Raw genomic sequence first — 19,755 nt, 5'->3', positions numbered from 1 at the left:
CACTGGACCTCAATATTCCTGATCTACAGGGGACTTCCTGAAGGGTAGGTAGACCGACATGATGGTGTCTCATGTGTTTCTGAACCTCCGAACAAAAGCTTAATGTGAAAACAACACCTTCAGTTCCCGTCAGAACAATTGCTTCTTCGGATTTGTTGGTTCTGATTTAAAATCACACGTCATCCATTTTAGTTACACCATACATTTAGTTTTAAAGTCAGTCTAGTTTAATTTGTTAGTAATAAAATTCTTAACTTTTAAACTTGACTCTCTCTCTTCTGTTGTCTCTGAGTGAATACGGAGCGGTTATCTAATCCCTGCAATAAAAAGATCCAATCTTCTGGTTTAAATAATCTCACAGATCTGTAAGGTGGATTCCACGCCTTATAGCTCATTAAATAACTGTAATCTAATTCATTACACAAAATAAAAGAAGTCTCCATTCACCTTTGTGCTGGTTTAAATCATATTTCTATTTTTAAGCAGAGAATCACGACATGAAAGTCAATCCTCCCTCTCTCTCTCTCTCTCTCTCTCTCTCTCTCTCTCTCTCTCTCTCTCTCTCTCTCTCTCTCTCTCTCTCTCTCTCTCTCTCGATGCACCTGTGCAGGAGAACACTGGTGTGTGCCTTAACCCCCCCACCCCCCCACCCGCAGGAGGATCTGATCCAGCATTAACTGCACCTTTTAAGTCCTCACTAATCAATTCTGTCTTATTTTATGGAGTAATTAGCTTGACTTCCTTGTGGCAGTGATAAACAGAAGAAGAAGAACCAGATACCGATGGGTACGTTTTCCCTACCCTAGAGCAAGGACAGAGGGTGGAGTCAGCCGAGTGAGAAATCTGGAAAAAATCCAACAATTCTCTCTTTTTGTTTGTTTTTATTTTGGTTGTCGAGTTGCAACGATGCTGTTTATATTGTGTGTGTGTGTGTGTGTGTGTGTGTGTGTGTGTGTGTGTGTGTGTGTGTGTGTGTGTGTGTGTGTGTGTGTGTGTGTGTGTGTGTGTGTGTTGCTTTAATAAATAGCCCATTGTGTGTTCTGTGTCATGTATCCTCTGACCATCCAAAGGAAAGAGTCGAGTTACCTCTGTTGTGTGTGAGGGGGAACATCTACAGGAAATTGAGCCTCTGCACTCTCCCCCTGAACACACACTCACAGGTGGGGGTGTGGGGGGTTGGGGCAGACGACGAGGGTTTTGGGCTCTGACCGAATTTGTTGTTTTTGAGACTCTTTATAGATAAATTTATTGGATTTCATCAGTTTTACTTTATGTTAGAGTTGAATCAAAAGCAGTTACCTGGATTCTTCCACCTGCAGGTTCTGCAGGCAGCTCAGCTCAGCTGCTGCAAACGACATCTGTCAGCTGGGAAGCCTCAGCATCAACTTCATCCTGAATAAATTAGCATATTAATTCAGATGTGATGAGAGATGAGGCATTCTGGTCCAAACAACCAAAAGTCAAAAAGCATGTTTGTGTGTAATATGAGCTAAATATTTTATTGTGCATTGAATGAATTTTGTTGCAACCCTTACAAGTGATCATTTAAATAACTGGTCACTAAAGCGTATTGGCCTTAGCATAAGAAGAACTCAGTCCAGTTTACATTGAGTCATTTGCAACACCTTTTCCGAGCGCTGACAGGTAACACAAACTTCTGCGTGAGAAATCCGGAGGTTCTAGGGGCAAAAAATGTATCGCACCTCAAGCGATCTCCGGCTTTTGCTGGAGCGGTTTGCAGCCGAGTGTGAAGCAGCCGGGATGAGAATCAGCTTCCCTAAATCTTAGACTACGGTCATGAGTCGGAAAAGGGTAGAATGCCTTCTCCGTGGGGTTAGGCTTAGGGTTTAAAGAGGAACTAGGCAGCTTTGGCTTGCTTTTAGCACCCCCTAGTGTCCATTTGTAGACCCAAAGCTAACAGCTGAAATGTCTCCCAGCCTTCATTAGTGTCTACAGGAGTGTTTCATCACCAAATCAAACACATCAGCTGTGTTCCTGATCTGAAACGTGCAGGAAACAAGCTGGAACCAGACTGCAGCGCCAGGTATGTCAGCTCAGATCCCAACCGAGCAGACCGCCAGTCTGAAGTTGCGAGTGGAATATTCTGGCCACAGGGGGGGAAAGGGGCTGTGTGGCCTTTCATTAACCCCGTAAAGGGTCATTTTAGCACATAGTGGCTCAAGAAAAGTGTTTAAAAATATGAACATTTAGCAAAGTATCCCTTTAAGTATCTCGGGGTCTTGTTCATGAGTTAGGGAAAGATGGAGAGTGAGATCGACAGGCTGAGCCAGAGGGGGAAGCTCTCGCTTTACCGTTTGATCTACGTTCCTACCCTCACTTACGGTCACGAGCTTTGGGTAGTGACCAAAAATACAAGATCATTGACACAAGCGGCTAAAATTAGTTTTCTCTGCAGAGTGGCTGGGCTCTCCCTTAGATAGGGTGAGAAGCTCTGTCCTCTGGGGCTCAGAGTATCTTCTGCTCCTCCACATCAAGAGGAGCCAGTTGAGGTGGCTCGGGGATCTTGATAGGATGCCTCCTGGACGCCTCCCTGATGAGGTTTTCCTGGCACGTCCAACCGGGAGGAGACCTAAAAGAAGACCCAGGACACACCTGGAGGCACTATATCTCTCGTCTGGTCAGGGAATGCCTTGGGATTCCCCGGAGGAGCTGGCTCAAGTGGCTGGGGGGAGGGAAGTCTGGGCCTCTCGGCTGAGGCTGCTTCCCCTGCAACCCGACCCTGGATAAGCGGCCGAAAATGGATGCATGGATGCACCTTAAGCCCCTCTCCCTGCTTCCGTGATTACAGCTGGAAGCAATGCCTCTGGTTAATGAACATGCACCTCAAGCTGGCCAATGGAGCACCTTGTTTTCCGATTATTATTCTCACGTCTCACGCTCCAACATAATATTAGAGTGGAAATTTTTAATATCGTGTGTATTAATGGAGAATCAAATCAACAGGTCCCATCCAAATTACAAACTCCATCCCAAAAATCAGAGATTGTGATTTCTTGCACACACACACACACACACACACACACACACACACACACACACACACACACACACACAAAATCATCGGCGCGTTCCTACAGTAACTTATCATTTCACTATGAAAGCAGAAATAAGCTCATTCTTTTCAGTCCACCTTTTGATTTAAACTCATCTTTAATTATCTCACACATTTGTGGACAAAGTAGATTTTCTTAATAAAATTCTGCTTTTCAAAGACTTTTGTCAGCGCTGAGCCGGGTCTAAATCCCCCACTGGAACGGCTTTATTAACCAAATTTGTATTTTATAACCTTTTAATTAAAAACCACGACACATGGACATACATTAACACATGATTTGCAATAGTGTGAAGTTGCTTTTGCTATTTTTAACTGTACTTATTTATTTCTGCTCTTTTCAGTCAGCTTGTTATTAAACCAACTAATCAGAATTAGATAGAAACTCATGTGTTTTTTTTTTATTTTGAGCACAGTTGCAGAAACTGTTGACAGAGAGCCATTATGTGTTAACACAACAGCGGCTAAATATGAAGAGCTGCACATTCATCCAGTGTACAGAGCCTCACTTGTACACAGTTAACTGTAGCTGCAGATGCACTGAGCTGCACACTGACCAACATTACATCCTTTCATATCAACCCGCTCCTAAAGCTGTGGGATTCTGCAGCTGTGTTCAGCCAAAAGAGACGACTAAATCAGGAGCCTCGGTGGTCCATTTTGTTCCACTTCTCCTAACTCAGACTCGTTGTTTTGGCTCTGAGCATCTCCATCCGCCATGATTGTTTTGTTGATATGTATTATTCCTTCTGGTAAACTGACCTCCTCCATGCTACCAGATTTCATGGTGAGACTTTTAGCTTCTCCCAAACTGAGCGGACATGTTTGGAAAAACGATAATTGGACGGAATGGGAGGCGAGGGACGTGGAGATTGAGTCATTTGATGGAAAATGTCGAAAATGATGTTGAAGAATTCAGCCGGGAAACAAGAGCGTCCTTTGTTGAGCCGGGTCCTGCTGCATGTCTGGCTGATGCTGTTTGAGAGTTTATCACCGAGCCACGATGTGCTCCTCTAGGGAATAAAAAAGCCTTGTTTTCAACTCCCTCCTTCATCAAAATGATCATCAAATCATTATTACAGCTCCAAATCGTTGCTGGGAGCTGAAAACAGCATGTTCTCGGGGAGTGATCTTCTTTAAGTTTTGGAAATGACTATTTTAGAATAAATGAGTGGAGGTTTATTTTGATGCACGCAATCAAAAGCAGCTTAGACTGAAGCTAGTGCTTATCCATGCTTGACCCGGATGACTTGTAGGTATTCATAAATAAATCAATTATTTTCATCACAAAATGCCATAAAGAAGGGACTAACATGCTCTAAATTAATCAGAGCACAGTCCTAAATCTAATAGGTCATGTGGCTAATCCATAAACACGATTTTCTTAAAAAAATTAAAATTTCAACAGAGTTAGGACTAAAGAACATGAACTATGGACTATGAAATGCATAAAAGAAACGAATAATACGAAAATATGTAAACTTTATTTTCAAAAGTCATTTTTTTAACATTACATGCTGATTTTATTTATTAAACATTCATGATAAATAATCGATTTTCATACAAAACCCTGAGGAATCAATTTCAAAGGCATAGATCATGAAATAACCTTATGAACGTGTAAAGCAGTCATTACAACGCTTAACACTCGTGCAGATTTGATTCTGCTAGCTTATTTTCATGCTAATTTCAATTATGCATAATAAATTTATCTTAAAGGACAATCAGAGAAACCTTTGACCTCATCAGCTTCTTGGTTTTGCTTCATCAAGAGAGTAAACAGAGAATAAAGAAAGCAAAAGCTAATCAAACCACTAACGTGCAATAAAGGAATCGGAGTTGGGGAGTTGGACAAAAAACAGTTTCAGGAGGATTCGAACTGATTTAGAAGTTTGCAAGATGTTTGCATGTGATGGCCGTGCAGCATTCATACAAATGTGGAATTTTTCCTGTTAGAAAAGTATCTTAATGAAGTCTGATCTGGTCTCTTAGAGTTGTTTCACGTTTGTCAAACTGAAATGCAATTTGATATTAGAGCTAAAGGAGTGAGAGGCACTGGCCTTGTGCGAGAAATCCAGGATCTGTGCAAACATTGCAGAAACATTTTCCTTTTGTTTTTAACTTTCTAGCACATTCTGTGCTATAGCCCTATCAGACTGGTAACCATTGGAGCTTGGTATCCTGCCTTTTGTTCAGGCTGAGTGAGGTTTCAAGTAAAATCAGCAGCAGTGTTGCCAGACGGAGTCAAAGCGTTTACAAATCCAAAATCTGTTCTTTTCAATGCATTTGCTGTGGTCTCTGGTGTAAACGGATGCCTTGTGAGTTGATCTCTGTGGGTAGAAGGATCTGGCGCTCCTGTTTCAGGAAGAAAAAGTTAGCCAGAGAAGAGGGGGGCAGAACACAGCTGGATTCGGAGTCTTATTTCCTGATGTTTGGACATCTTGCCTCTGATTGGCTAAGAGCAAAACAACTCTGCCAATGAATCAATTTGTTCTCTGGCATGGATGTTTTATCTCCACAAATAACACAAACCTGAAGAAGTTCTGACATGTTGTGGAGTTGCTAATGCGAGTGGTTAGCTTCTACTAGCTGAGGTGTGCTCTACTCTCTCCTGGATGCTAAATCAGCAACAGCCTGATGGGTGAGTCCATGAATGCTAATTTTCTGTGTGACGTAGATCTGAATGTATTTCCCATTCCGAGCATTTCCAAGTCTATTTCCTATCGACAGAAAACACAGGTAACGTGGGTAGAAGACTACTTCGTGTCAAACTGATCGTATAATCCTGAAACGATACGTCCCACCACGCTCCTCTGATCAGGGCCTGCTACCCTGCAAACAGTCAACGTCGCATGGACGTGCAGATCATGTCTTTATTGAGTCCGTCGGTCCAGACCACGTCTGTAGGACATCCAAACGAGGTCTCTGCACAGTGGGTAGTTGTCCCTCCTGCTAGGTGTCAGACTCGTGGAGACCGGGCTTTTTCATTTCTAGCCCCATCACTCTGGAACCAGCTCCCACAGTCAAGTAGGCAGTCTACTTCTTCAAGAGTCACCTAAAAAAAACCTTTTTTTGTTTAGCATTTCCTGAACATGCTTGAAGTTGGCTTACTTTTTATGTAGTTTTGATTTTTTTTTTTTTTTTGCTTTTAATTCTGCAGTTTTGTGTTCAATGTTTTAATCTCTTTTATCATGATTCTATTTTGTTCTTCAGCGCCTTGGCCTCCCGTAATGTGTGAGGAAGGTGCCATGTAAATAAAGCCTTGATTGATTGATTGATTGATTGATTGATTGATTGATTGATTGATTGATTGATTGATTGATTGATTGATTGATTGATTGATTGGTTGGTTGGTTGGTTGGTTGGTTGGTTGGTTGGTTGGTTGGTTGATTGGTTGGTTGGTTGGTTGGTTGGTTGGTTGGTTGGTTGGTTGATTCATTGATTGATACTGATTTTCCCTGTGGGTGTGTTCGTTTGTCTGCTAGCAAAATATCCCATGAACCACTCGTGGATTTTAGTGAAACCAACTGATTTACCATTTGCCAACACAAAAATGGCCGCAGTTTTATTTTCAATTCAATTCAAGTTTATTTATAAAGCGCCAAATCACGACAAGAGTCGTCTCAAGGCACTTCACATAATAAACATTCCAATTCAGGTCAGTTCATTAAGCCAATCAGAAATAATGTTTCCTATATAAGGAACCCAGCAAATTGCATCAAGTCACTGACTGGTGTCAGTGACTTTACAGCAATCCTCATACTAAGCAAGCATATAGCGATAGTGGAGAGGAAAACTCCCTTTTAACAGGAAGAAACCTCTAGAGCATCCTGGCTCAGTATAAGATGTTATATGTTATATGTAATATGTTAAGATGATGTAGATGTTGAGCTACATTTTTAGTGGCAGAGTCTGGGTCCAAACACTGACTGCTGGGCTTGCAGTGACTTATATGAGATCCCTCATAATTAGTTTCAAGATTTACCCCAATATGGCTTTAACTCCATAATTTCCCAACAAAGAAAGATCTTTGTCTAAAGCTCTGGCGTGACATGCAGTGGGCGACATGCATTCATTCAAGGGAATGCCAGACCTTTAATTTTTGATTGAGCAGATAAGCCGATCTGCATAATTCACTCCCTCCGCAGCTCATTAACCTCATCACACGAGACCCTGACTTTCCTCAACCAGTCGATGAGTATTTCCATGCCAGTAATGCATACCACCATCCTGCGTGTTGATTGACTCTCAAAAGGAACTCAGTTGTCCAGAGATGTCCTGCTTTTCTGTTTGCAGCAGAAAATACTGGATAGTGTGAGCGGTGAGTTTGAGCAGCAAGAAGGGGTGACATTTTCAAGAAGAGAATGAGGATTGAAAAAAAGAAGTCATTTTAGAATCATGAGTTTTTCTCAGAACATTGAATTAAGCAGCGTGAACGGGTGGGAGCCTCCGGGGTCTGGGGGTGGCTGGTGGCAGCGCTGCCTGAATCAAAGGGGTCGTTGTTTGATGCTGGGAGTCAGAGATGAAAGGGAAGAAGGGAGATGGCAAGTTTGTGGAGCATCGGTCCTATCGCCTCTTCAGCCCGCAGCCCGCCCTAAATCTGCTCATGTGAGCCAGGGTTCAAACACGGGGCCCACAGCTGCACACACACACACACACACACACACACACACACACACACACACACACACACACACACACACACACACACACACACACACACACACACACACACACACACACACACTGATGCTGTTCACATTCACCTGAAGGTGTTCACTGGTAAACAACAACTGGTTACTGAGATGAGATGAAGACACTCGTTTATTGGCTATAACAAATAATTTATCCAGTGGCAGGGCGCACATAATGGATAAGTAGGCAGAGTTCCTCGGGGATCAAATAATCAAACATCAAATGAAATCAAAGCGACAGTCACCAGCTCATTCCTCCAGTCCCCAGCGGTCCAAGTCCTTCAGCAGTAGACCCATCGGTCCCTGATGTTTACTTCTAGGAGAAAAGTGGCCTCTTTGCTGCCCTACTTGAGACCAGAACGTCCTCCAAAAATCTCCTCCTTACCTAGGATCCTAATGCTGTCCCACCTGTTTACCTCCAAGGAAGCTTTAAAGGGAGCATGTTGTGCGAACCTCACCTTTTGCATCCTTTTGTGCTGCCGTGGTGTGCCTTCAAACGTGATCCATCTATTCATCTTCTGTCAAAGAGTCCTCGTTCATGATGTCACAGTAGGGGAAAGAAGAATAGAGCCACCTCTCGTGTGCAAGAGAGAGCTGCTGCTGGAGGAGGAGCAGCGGCTCTACTCTAAGCCCCTCCCAGATAACAGAGCTTTCCTTTCAACATTTGTTTTTCAAGTCCAGCGTAAACAACAGAAGGATGGAAGCAGCTGAGGTTGTTTAGGCATCTTGTTAGTATGCCCCCTGGATGCTCACTGGGAAACGTGTTTCAGGTATGGAAGTGAGGAAAGTTCATTTATACAGCACTCATCACAGCTTCACAAAGTTCAACAACACAAATCCTAAAGTCATGAAATGATCATTAACACAAACAGCTAAATGTCATAATACTAAGTATGTCCTTCCAGTAGGAGGCCCTGGGGCTAAAAGCAGGACAACCTAGAGGAACAATAGGCCCAATTCCACTATCGGAACTTTTGGGTAATTTTACCGGACCTTTGCAGAATGCGTGTCTCCGCTTTATCATACTGACACAGAAGGACCATTTTCCATGCCATTTCAGGAACCACCTGAGTAGCCGAACAGGGGTTTGCACTTGGAACGGCCCTGTAGAGTCACTGAGTGTGTTTACATGCAGCCAGTAACCCTTTTAAAACCCGAATATTCACAATAACCCGGTTCCGCACGGCCATGTAAACACCGCCAAAAACCCGGATATGCTCATAACCGGGTTTTTTAAAAACCCGGTTACTACACCTGGGGTAACCCTTTTCTAACCCGAATGTTTGGTCGTGTAAACGCATATCGGGATATTCCCATCAAAGCGTGTGTTCTGCGCATGCTCTGTTCGCAAGGAATCTTGGTCTTTTGAGTAGCGAGACGTCTTGTATGCGCCAGAACACCGGAGGTAAACCACAAGTTGGGAGCAACATGGCGAGTCGCGGCACAGCACCACACTTTTGGAGTGACGAGGAAACCTCTGTCTTCATCGGTCTGGCGAAAAGTATGAACATTATGTCTTTTATTGACGGCCGAAAGTACAGAGACAGAGAAATATGACGGATATTGCATCTGGACGTAGTCCATACGTCCTGACGCTACCCCAACGCCCACATTTAAATCAGGTTATGCAAGTTAGGGGTAACTCTTTCTATTTATGCTTGTAAACGGGTTATTCTGATCAACTCAGAAACCCGAATACCAACCTTAACCCGATCATAACCCGGATATTGGCTGCATGTAAACGTAGTCACTGAGCGGGACATGAGGTTAACTCTAGCTGATTGGTTGTAACTCAGGACAAAATTACGTTGGTAGATGTGGCCAAACAACCAAGAGGTGCTGGTGATGCTGAACGGAAGGAAAAACACCATCAGCACTGTTTTAAAATCGCCATTTCTAAACTCCCAATGTGGAATTCCCTGTCACTGCCGTAATTCACAGATTTGTGGTCTCACAGCAGTAAAACGCCACATTTGAATTCACTTGGTCCCCTGAATACATCCAATCACGGTGTACTTTTACAGGATAAAACTTCTAATGATGTCCTTGGATGCTTTTGGGCTCTGATCAGTGACATCACTCACTGTCGAAGCAGTTAGCAAATCCTGAAATTTCATATAGAGACAGAATGGCTGAGAGGACAGAACCATCGTCACGTTTTTCCAACCCTGAAATTTTCCGACGCTCCTATGGAAACACGCCTTTTTGTGTCTAGGCCAGCATTGGGAACGTGTTGGGGACCCAAGGAGCTGGTGAAGGTAGCTGGGGAGAGGGCAGGCTGGGGCTGGTGCCTCCACGACCCAGACCCAGATAAGTGGAAGACGACCAGTACTGTACTGTAAAAACATACAAAGCAGTAATAAAAAAACAACAAACAGCCATATTCCAAACATCTTAGTGAAGATGGACACCATTGGCAGGACTGGAATGATGAAACGTTCAATTTCTGACTAGGTGGAACTAAAAGCTTTTATTTCATGAAGTTAATGACTACGTTTACATGCAGCCAATATCCGGGTTATGATCGGGTTAAGGTCGGTATTCGGGTTTCTGAGTTGATCAGAATAACCCGTTTACAAGCACAAATAGAAAGAGTTACCCCTAACTTGCATAACCCGATTTAAATGCGGACGTTGGGGTAGCGTCAGGACGTATGGACTACATCCAGGCGCAATATGCCTCATTTCCGGTTCTTGTTCCGGTATCCGTGAAAACAACATGTTTCCCAGTTCGGAAGAGATAGCGACCACGTTTGTTTGCGCTTTAGTTTCTTCGTCACTCAAAGTGTGGTGCTGTGCCGCGACTCGCCATTTTGCTCCCAACTTGTTGTTTACTTCCGGTGTTCTGGCGCATACAAGATGTCTCGCTACTCAAAAGACCAAGATTCCTTGTGAACAGAGCATGCGCAGAACACACGCTTTGATGGGGATATCCCGATATGCGTTTACACGACCAAACATTCGGGTTAGAAAAGGGTTACCCCAGGTGTAGTAACCGGGTTTTTAAAAACCCGGTTATGAGCATATCCGGGTTTTTGGCGGTGTTTACATGGACCTGCGGAACTGGGTTATTGTGAATATTCGGGTTTTAAAAGGGTTACTGGCTGCATGTAAACGCACTGAATGAAGATAACGGTCAGCAGGACACGCACCCCCATGTCTAAATATTAACCGACCATCTGAACTGAGGGCCTTTTGTGCTTTTCTGCAGGTGCTTCCTGAGGAGATGAAGAGCACAACCGGGTCACATCACTGAAATCTGCAACTGCAAACCTTTGTCCATAGTAGAGGTCAACCAATATTGTGTTTTCTGCTGCTGATACCGATGCCGATAATTAGGGCACCGGACGGCCGATGTGCAACATTTTCCACCTTATTTTCAGGCTAAAATGTCACCAATAACATCAACTGATGCACAAAATTTCTGAAGCTGAATCAGTTTTTGAACTCTGAATTTAACCAACTGTTAAACCTGTTAAAGTCGGACACCTAAATAAAATTAATTTAGAGTATTAATTATGAAGATTTAATTAGTGGATGAAAAAAATACATTCAAATTAAATTCTGCAACAGTGTCGGGCTGTCCGAGAAAGCGCCTGACTCTAAATCGGCTTTACTAATTGGCCGATGTATAAAAAAGCGGTAAACATCGTCCGATATATCGGTCTACCTCTTGTCCATAGTAGTGGCGGAAGTATTTCGTCAGTTTCTAAGCGTGTAGATAAAATCCATGTGGTTTGTGAGTTTGCATGACGGTACAAAGGTGCGTTTGTTCAGACAGCATCAAGCTAACTTTCACAAGATTTCACTTGCAGACAGAAGAGACCAGCACCCATCTAAACATAGAAATACATCAATAAAATCAACAAAAGCATTCATGAAAAAGTGTTGCCTAAAATACTTAAAACAACAAGACGTCACAAAATGAAACGTTCTACAATAAACAGAAACCTCCTGGAAGAAAGAGACTCAGAAGGGGAAGAAATGAGAGCGACAGGAATGAGCTTGATGAGAAGAAAAAGGTCAGACTCAGAGACCAGCGGTGCATTAGTGCCTTGAGGAAAGATGGACAAAAGAAATGAGGATTGGAGGAGTGTAAATCCCAGGAGAGAAATGGGGAAAAGACTCGTTTTGATGGATACTCAATGACACAGACAGAAACACGCATCCCATAATTAGCATGCTAACAGGCAGTAAAATGTCCCACACAAAGGCTCACTGTTGGGCCTCTATCGCTCACTTTGGAGACAATGCACAATGGGAGTCAGTGGGAGCCCCAGGATCACCCCGCGAGGCAGTGTGGCCCAGCACGGCCTCTCGTATTTTACCCTTCCACCCATCACACTCCTCCACTCACCCACTGACTCGCAAATGAAAAGCTGATAGCCTCCAGGCTCGAGGTTACGGAGTTGCCTGCCCCTTTTATCCTCATTTCCATCTTTTCATCTCTTCTCCCACCAGCGGAAGAGGCCGTTGGTCTGCTGAAGTTCGGAGGTCCAACACGCAGGCTGCATTAGCATTTATGTGCACAGGAACTTCCTGAGACTCACCATTAGAGAAATATCAAGACTGGACTTTACGGGTCCTCGGGGCAAGACTTTGTTTTTGTTCACAAGGAGATTTTAAATCTTCGGGCGACGCCATTTTTAGTTGAAGTGTAACTTTGTTTCGTCACATGTTTTCAAACAAACCAAACGTGTTTCAGAGCTTGTTTAAGATGTGTGTGTGTGTGTGTGTGTGTCCCCAGCTTTTCACATAGTTGCACAATTTCTTCCAACAAAAGAAAAGTCCGTATAATTTACAGGAACTCTGAAATTTAGAGTACAATATTGGAGTCCCCACGTTTCAGACTTCCGGAAGACTTCAAGTTTTAATTTGAAATTATTTGTTCTAATTCTTCCTGATGTTGTTTGTTGTTGTGTGTAAAGGGCAAAATAAAGCATTTAACTTTAATTTAAACAAGCTTGTGTTCAAAGGTAGCATAGCTCAATGCTGCCGCTTGGTGGTAATTACGGTGCATTGCAATTTCCCACATTACACCAGCACGGATTTCCACCAAATATTAAAATAAAACTGAATACAGTACGTAATACCTGGATTAAGGTATACTTATTCACTGCTGCTTTTTTTCTTCCTTGTGTGATTTGGTGTTAAACTAACACGGATAAAGGGCAAAATAACCGTTTAAAATGTGTTTTAACTGCTGCTGGAGCTTGGTGCTGCCACCTGCTGGACATTATTGAACGTTGCAGATTCCTTCAGTACAACAGCAGTGATTTCCATCAAACAAGAAATAAGAGATTAATTCAGAACATACAACCTGGTTTCTAGTAAATTTTATCCATGTTAAAATATTTAAAACTTAAATAAATAGCTCATGTGATTTGGTGTTAACGCAACAAGGACAAAATTCAAAATACAGCTATCCACTAAAGCAGGGATTCCCAAAGTGTGGTGTGCGCACACCCCGGGGGTGCTAGGGGATGCGCGAGGTGAAAAGTGTAATGGCTGCGGAGCTCAGAGAAGTCTGTCAAAAGTCACCGTTAGCGTAGCCAGAAACTCATTTGTGGGTGGGCCTAAGAAAAAGTAAGTGGGCCCAATAAACGTAATTGAAAACAAGTATATTTTGCTTGTGTGTGTGTGTGTGTGTCCTCCGCACATGCCCTAGCTCAGGGGTCAGCAATCTGCGGCTCTGGAGCCGCATGCGGCTCTTCCATCCATCTGATGCGGCTCTCTGTGCTTGTAAAATAATGAATGGATATTTAAATAAAATGCTTTATATTTTACTGCATTAATTTTACACCTGTAAGCTAATTCTAAATGTAAAGATTGTCTGCGTAAACCTGAACAGTTCCAACCCGGTCTACTGTGTGACCGGGTTGACGCGTCACGCTTGTGGGTAATCATATAGGCGCTTTCTGAGCTGAAGACGATGTCAGATTCTGGGACTCTCCTCAGACGCCACATTGGAGACAAGAACAAGCACAATTCAGCCAAAGTTTCATCATCAGGGAACATTTTCTAAGTGACAAGTCTCGCTTCAGTCGGAGGAATCTTCCCGCATGTGCTCTGCAGTGTTGGGCAAGTTACTTCAAAACTGTAATGCATTATTTATTACTTGTTACCCTCATTTTAATGTAATTGATTACATTATAATATTACTGATTTTAAAATGTAAGGCATTACACTACTTTTGCATTACTTTAAGTTACTTTTACCAAAACAATTCCAATATGAATTAGGTCATGTGATGCTCAGTGAACTCATGACACATCCAGAGGAAGGTGATGTGGTGTCTGAGCATTGCTGTTAAAAACAGTCAGATATAATAATAGTTCTTTATTAAATAAATGCAACAACAAACTACTCTCAGCATGCTGCCATCTTATATTAACTGAGCAGGGAGTGAGGTGGTGGGGGATCCAACCCTACTTTGCCTTGGTCCCCAAATGCCTTGATACGGCCCTGGATGTGGGACTGACTTCTGGGGTGATCTGATTCTATCACATGTATAAATATTAAATGCTTATATATTATTGCTTTTCACTGGTAAAAATGTGTATTGGGTATAAATCTGCCTACTTTTTTTCTTTTCAAGCACTTTGTTTTGTTTTCTTGATTTTATTTGAATAATTTCCTGCTCTTTCTCTCTCTAACCTTCCTGCATGCTGCATGTTTTCACCGTCTTCCAGAAAAACAGTTTCCTAGATTCCCTACTTTCTAACCAATCAGCCAAGGGATCTACCGAACGCAAAAAAAAAAAAAAAAAAAAAAAAAAAAGCTTAATATGCGCTGCACTTCTGCAGCAATGAGTTGAAATCACCGGGCGAGGGCACAGATTATGAACTCAGCTGAGGCAAAGCACGTCAGAAAAGTACAGAAAGTACAGAGAATATGGGCTGATATGAACGATCGCAAGTGAATTATTTTGTTTTGGTGGAGCGATTTTGTGAATAAAACAGCGGCCGCGCACAGGACGCAGCTGGAGTATTTGAGCCATTACCGCTGCGTCTTCTCTGCTCATAGAATGCCTGCAAAGTGGAGTTCATAAATGACGTCATATATGTAGATACCGGATCTTTATTTTGAGCTTTCTGCAATTTAAATTTTTAAGAAACCCGCATCTTGATTCTGGGTTTAAAAATGCGTTGTAATTACCGCGTTACTGACAATTGTACCGAGTTAAATATTACCATTTTCTTTCCCTGTAATGCCTTACATTACCACATTACAGCTAAAAGCAATGCATTACAGTAATTAATTACTTTTGTACCGTGTTACTCCCAACACTGGTGCTCTGGTTCTGCAACGTGCTCCAAGCCCCTCTCCACATCTTCAGCTCGCTGTGCACCGTACATACGCGCTGACAGCGAGCTGCGCTGAGCAGTGTTCAGCTCAGATGTTCAGAAGGAAATCTTTTCTTGAGTGATTTAGCTACATCTGCGATTTGCAAAACGAATGAAGTGTCAGTTCGTCTGCATGCGTCGGGGTAATTCTTTCTATTCTTTCTCTGTCAAAATAAACGGTCAAATACGGGAACTGTCCGGTCAACACAAGCCCTGCTTTTAACTGTTCTGTTTTCTTGTGAAAATAGATAAAATTAAACTTGATTAACACCAGAGCCAGGCGCACTGCGCCCAGTGGCGTGTCCAGATCTTTTAAAATGGGGTGGCCCAGGTGAGGCACAACTTTGTGCATGGGTGGCACCAATGGTTATGCTTTTTTTTTTTTACCCCCAAGCCTTTTGTGGACAATGAAAAAATGATTTAAAGGTAAATTTGTGTGGTGGCACCTGGGGTGGCCAATCAGGTTCCAGGGGTGGCATGTGCTACCCCAGGCCACTCCCTGGACATGCCCCTGACTGCGCCGTTATCTCCGTCGCTGTAAATGAGGGGAAAACAAAATGATCGGATCCTTTTCTGACCTTCCCCACCTACAAAGTTTAATTACAACAATCAAATGTGACAGAGCCTGGATTTGTATTCTGAACAGTCTAAACATGTTTTAAAAAGAAACGTATGACAAAAGTGGCACCTGCTCAGTAAAACCACCAACAGGGTGAAAAATATCAAAATATTGTCGGCAGAGACGGGCTACAGCTTCTGGATCCATTTTATATAAATCGTTTTATTGATTATCTTCTCATGAAAGATAGCTTTGACGTACACGAGCGACCGGTACCGGCTGCTGTCACCTGTTGTGAGCAGCGCTCTGCTGTCTGAGGGTAGGCCCCGCCCACAACGCCGCGGCTGCTGCGGTGTTTTCTTTACTGTGGGAAACGGGTAATAATGGCTCTTTGATGGAAACAGGTTGCCGACCCCTGGTTTAGCGTGACGTCTGAAATATATACATATATATATATATATATATATATATATATATATATATATATATATACATATATAGCCATGTCCTGATGTGGGGCTGGGGGGTGCGTCAACATGGTCGGGACATAGAAGGGGGTGCGCGGCTTAATAAGTTTGGGAACTACTGCACTAAAGCTAGCATGGCCTAGTGCTGCCCCCTGTTGGAAGTTTTGGTGCGTAGCAAAACAATACATCAAAATAGCTAGAATACACAAATCTGCTTTTTAGTAACTGCTTGTCATGTTTAAACAACTATTTGAAGCGCAAAACATCCACATGTGACTTATTAACACATCAGGGGTCATATTCAAAAAAAAGCAAATACATTTATAAAATGTTTTAAAGCTAGCACAGCTGAGTGCTGCCACCTGGTGGACATTAAAGTGCATCACGGCTTATCAAAGATTTCCATCATATATTAATGTTCATTTCCAATGCATAAAAGCTTATTTTTGAAATTCAAACTTTGTCTGTGTAATTAGTTTTGTGAGCAGAAAAACTGAACAGTTTAAGCTTTGAAGCTTTGTTTTGCAAATTATGTGTGTTGGGTTATTTGTAACAAAATAAGTCTGGGTTTAGTTCCAACAGGACAGTTTGATGGGACATTTACCACAAAAGCTGTGCCAGCAGATCACTTCTGCTCAGCTTTCCTTTTCTCATAAGACTGAACTCTCCACATCATTCCCTCTGCCTCTTGCAGGGAGAAACCAGGACACGCATTTCCCTGTGGAAATGTTGTCTTGGCTATGATTGGCACAAAGCTGTCCACTGGATGTCTCGGTTTACACACAATGACAAGTATTGCACCACCAACCCTCAATTCTGCTCCTCCACAAGCACAGTTCTTTGCTGGAGTGTGTCAGAAACAACTGATACAAGCACAATTGCTACTTTAACATGTTTTCCTTCCTCAAGAAACCATTGTAGCTTCTGCTCTTTAAATCCTAGAAAGCTGCTGCCTATTAACTAGGTTTCCCTTTTGCCCAGCTCAGTTAGAACCAATTTGCATCACTTACAGCATTTCTTCCAGACAGCCGTTAAGAACCCAACTCTGGTCCTCCATAAATACATTTTAATTAGCCGTTTAAGTAGCTTTTCAACATGGGACACAAAGTTATAAAAATTTCTTTATTTTCAATCACATTTCTATAAAACAATTAAAAATTCACCAAGCCAGCAATTTTAGAACCAAGTTACAGTTTGTGCTGTGTGAGCCTGCTCCACTTGGTCTCCAGATGACCATTTGGGAAGTTGGGATAAGCCACCATCAACTGAGGAGCAGGTTTAGAGATCTGCTGCAGCATCTGGCCTTCTGCTTGCTTCTGGTTGTCAGGCTCCTTCACTCGTCTGATAGCAAAGCCACCATACTGGCTGGGGATCTCGTAGACCGTAGCAGAATCCTGAGGAACACCCATCCTAACGCTCCTGGGGACAGCAAGGCCCAGGGAGGTGCGACCGGGTGCAGAGGCGTGCAGCCAACTCCTTGCCTCGGAACCTTGATTTGGTGCAACATTCCTTAGAAATGAACTCCCAGCCCTTCGTCCTGGAGATGCACTGTTGGAGTAGACCCTTTTCGCAGGACCACGAGCATATGTTTGCATCTTCACAGACCCACGAGATCCAGGAGCAACTGGGCCAAATAGGAAAGCTGGTGAGCCCATTTCACTGAACTTGGTCGGTTTCTCAGCTGCAGACAGAGAAGCGGGACTGGAGTAGCGTTCCCTGGAAGTACTCAGAGATGTAGAGTAAGAACGTGGCGAACCCCTCACATCAGCCCAAGCCCTCTTCCTTCCAAGATGCTTAGGTTCAGCTTGGGCATTGGCCCGGAGGGAAGCTGGGCGTCGCCCACTGGTTCTGGGCACCAAGTGACTCTTGACCAGCCTTGCTGAACCCTGAGCTGGCTGGGAGAGGACTTCCAGGTAGCTGCTAGTGGAGAGTCCTTTGCTAGAACCTTGATTAACTGAAGGCCCAACATTGGAGACGTGGTTTTTGAGCAAATTTGGGGAAACAAGGATTCGTCTGACTTTGTTCTGGGGATTACTGAACTTTCTTGGTTCCTCATCCAGTCGCTGGAGGCCAGCATATGTGTTGCCATGTTGGAAGCGCTGGGCTGCAGGAGGAGGGACAGCATTACAAGGAGCAGTGATAGAAGGCTAGCCAGTGTTTTACCACCAGTAGTACTCCTACCTTCATTTGGCAATGAACACCACACATGCTCTGCCTGAACCAAGACAATTAGCAAGAGCCTGTTCAGGAAACAAGACAGTCAACATTAGAACTACTGAGAAAAACCACAGACACACACTAAAGCAGCAAGACCTTACCCCAAACCAAGTCCACAAGCCTTTCCCATGGTTCTGCAGCCTGGTCAACAGAAGAGCAGCTGAATGAAATAGGAACGTCCTGGTTTGGTATTTATTGGAACCTTTGACCAATCACTGCTTAATGAGCTGATTGTCTGCAGGTGCAGCTCAGGTGGAGCCTGGGTGGAGCCTCTGATGTTTATGAGCTAGAGAACAGAAGACCTCTGCAACTGTCCATTCATTTCAATTCAACCTCACTACTGACCAGTTTAAAGGCTGAATGCAGACCAGATGTTTTAATCACAACAGCTTCTGTAAAGAATATCCATGTTGGAATTTGAATACACCTTCCAGTGCTACTTGGACATGTCATCTAGGGATGAGCCAGTACACCACTCTGTATCTGTTCCACCATCTAAATTATCTGTATCTGTACTCAAAGTGGGCGTGGCCTAAGCAGGAAGTGGGTGTGGTTTACATCAATGCATTATTTAAAATCTGAAATTGATATGGATTGATCAGGAGTTGCTATGTTTATTGTTTATTAGAAAACTGTTTACAGAGCAGCCTCAGAATTGAGATTAAATATTTTGATCACAATAGTAAAGGAACTATTACAGAACAAGTTTTTCAGTGAAGTCAGAACATTAATGTTTAAGTGCATGAATTAATACATACAGAGAGAGAGAGAGAGAGAGAGAGAGAGAGAGAGAGAGAGAGAGAGAGAGAGAGAGAGAGAGAGAGAGAGAGAGAGAGAGAGAGAGAGAGAGAGAGAGAGAGAAACCCGACTGGAGCGGAGGCAGTGACTGACGCAGCATGAGCCATTTTCAGCTCTGTCTTGTCAAATGCATCACGTACGTTATGACAAAAGTAACTTTAAAAAGAAGCAAACTGAAGAAACGTGAGCAACAATGAAGCAAGCACAGAGAGATCCGTTACTGTGTGTGTTACAAAATAAAAGTCTGGGTTTAGTGCCATCAGGACAGTGTGATAGGACATTTACCACAAAAGCTGTGCCAGCAGACCACTTCTGCTTTCCTGCTGCTCATCTTTCCTTTTCTCCTAAGACTGAGAACTCTCCACATCATTCCCTCTGCCTCTTGCAGGGAGAAACCAGGACACATATCTCCCTGTGGAAATGGGCTGTCTTGGCTTTATGATTGGCACAAAGCTGTCCACTGGATGTCTCAGTTTACACACAATGACAAGTAATGCACCACCAACCTTCTGAAATAATTCTGCTCCTCTACAAGCACGGTTCTTTGCTGGAGTTTGACAGAAACCAGCAGAGGTGGAAAGTACCGAATTACATTTACTCAC

The 19,755-nt window shown here is 43.2% G+C and overlaps 1 protein-coding gene across 1 annotated transcript; it reads right to left on the bottom strand.

Annotated features, from left to right (window-relative positions):
- Positions 1-17,246: 17,246 nt before the first annotated feature.
- Positions 17,247-18,580, bottom strand: LOC129152305 (uncharacterized). The gene is made up of 3 exons (XM_054750735.2): positions 18,457-18,580; positions 18,320-18,378; positions 17,247-18,242 (listed from the first exon to the last, which is right to left on the bottom strand). The coding sequence occupies exons 1-3, from the start codon at positions 18,483-18,485 to the stop codon at positions 17,326-17,328; spliced, it is 1,005 nt and encodes a 334-aa protein (XP_054606710.2). The 5' UTR covers positions 18,486-18,580; the 3' UTR covers positions 17,247-17,325.
- Between the last annotated feature and the right edge of the window lie 1,175 nt (positions 18,581-19,755).

The sequence above is a fragment of the Nothobranchius furzeri genome, chromosome 12, assembly GCF_043380555.1.
Source record: "Nothobranchius furzeri strain GRZ-AD chromosome 12, NfurGRZ-RIMD1, whole genome shotgun sequence".
In the NCBI taxonomy this organism is placed as follows: domain Eukaryota; kingdom Metazoa; phylum Chordata; class Actinopteri; order Cyprinodontiformes; family Nothobranchiidae; genus Nothobranchius; species Nothobranchius furzeri.
Note: the sequence above shows the minus strand (reverse complement) of the source record. Positions and strands in the feature narration are given on the sequence as shown.

Coding starts and splice junctions, on each gene's coding strand:
- LOC129152305 (XM_054750735.2), bottom strand. CDS start 18,485: ATGGGAAAGGCTTGTGGACTTGGTTTGGG. Junction 18,379..18,456: donor GCTTGTGGACTTGGTTTGGG/GTAAGGTCTTGC, acceptor TTTCCTGAACAG/GCTCTTGCTAATTGTCTTGG. Junction 18,243..18,319: donor GTGTTCATTGCCAAATGAAG/GTAGGAGTACTA, acceptor CTCCTCCTGCAG/CCCAGCGCTTCCAACATGGC.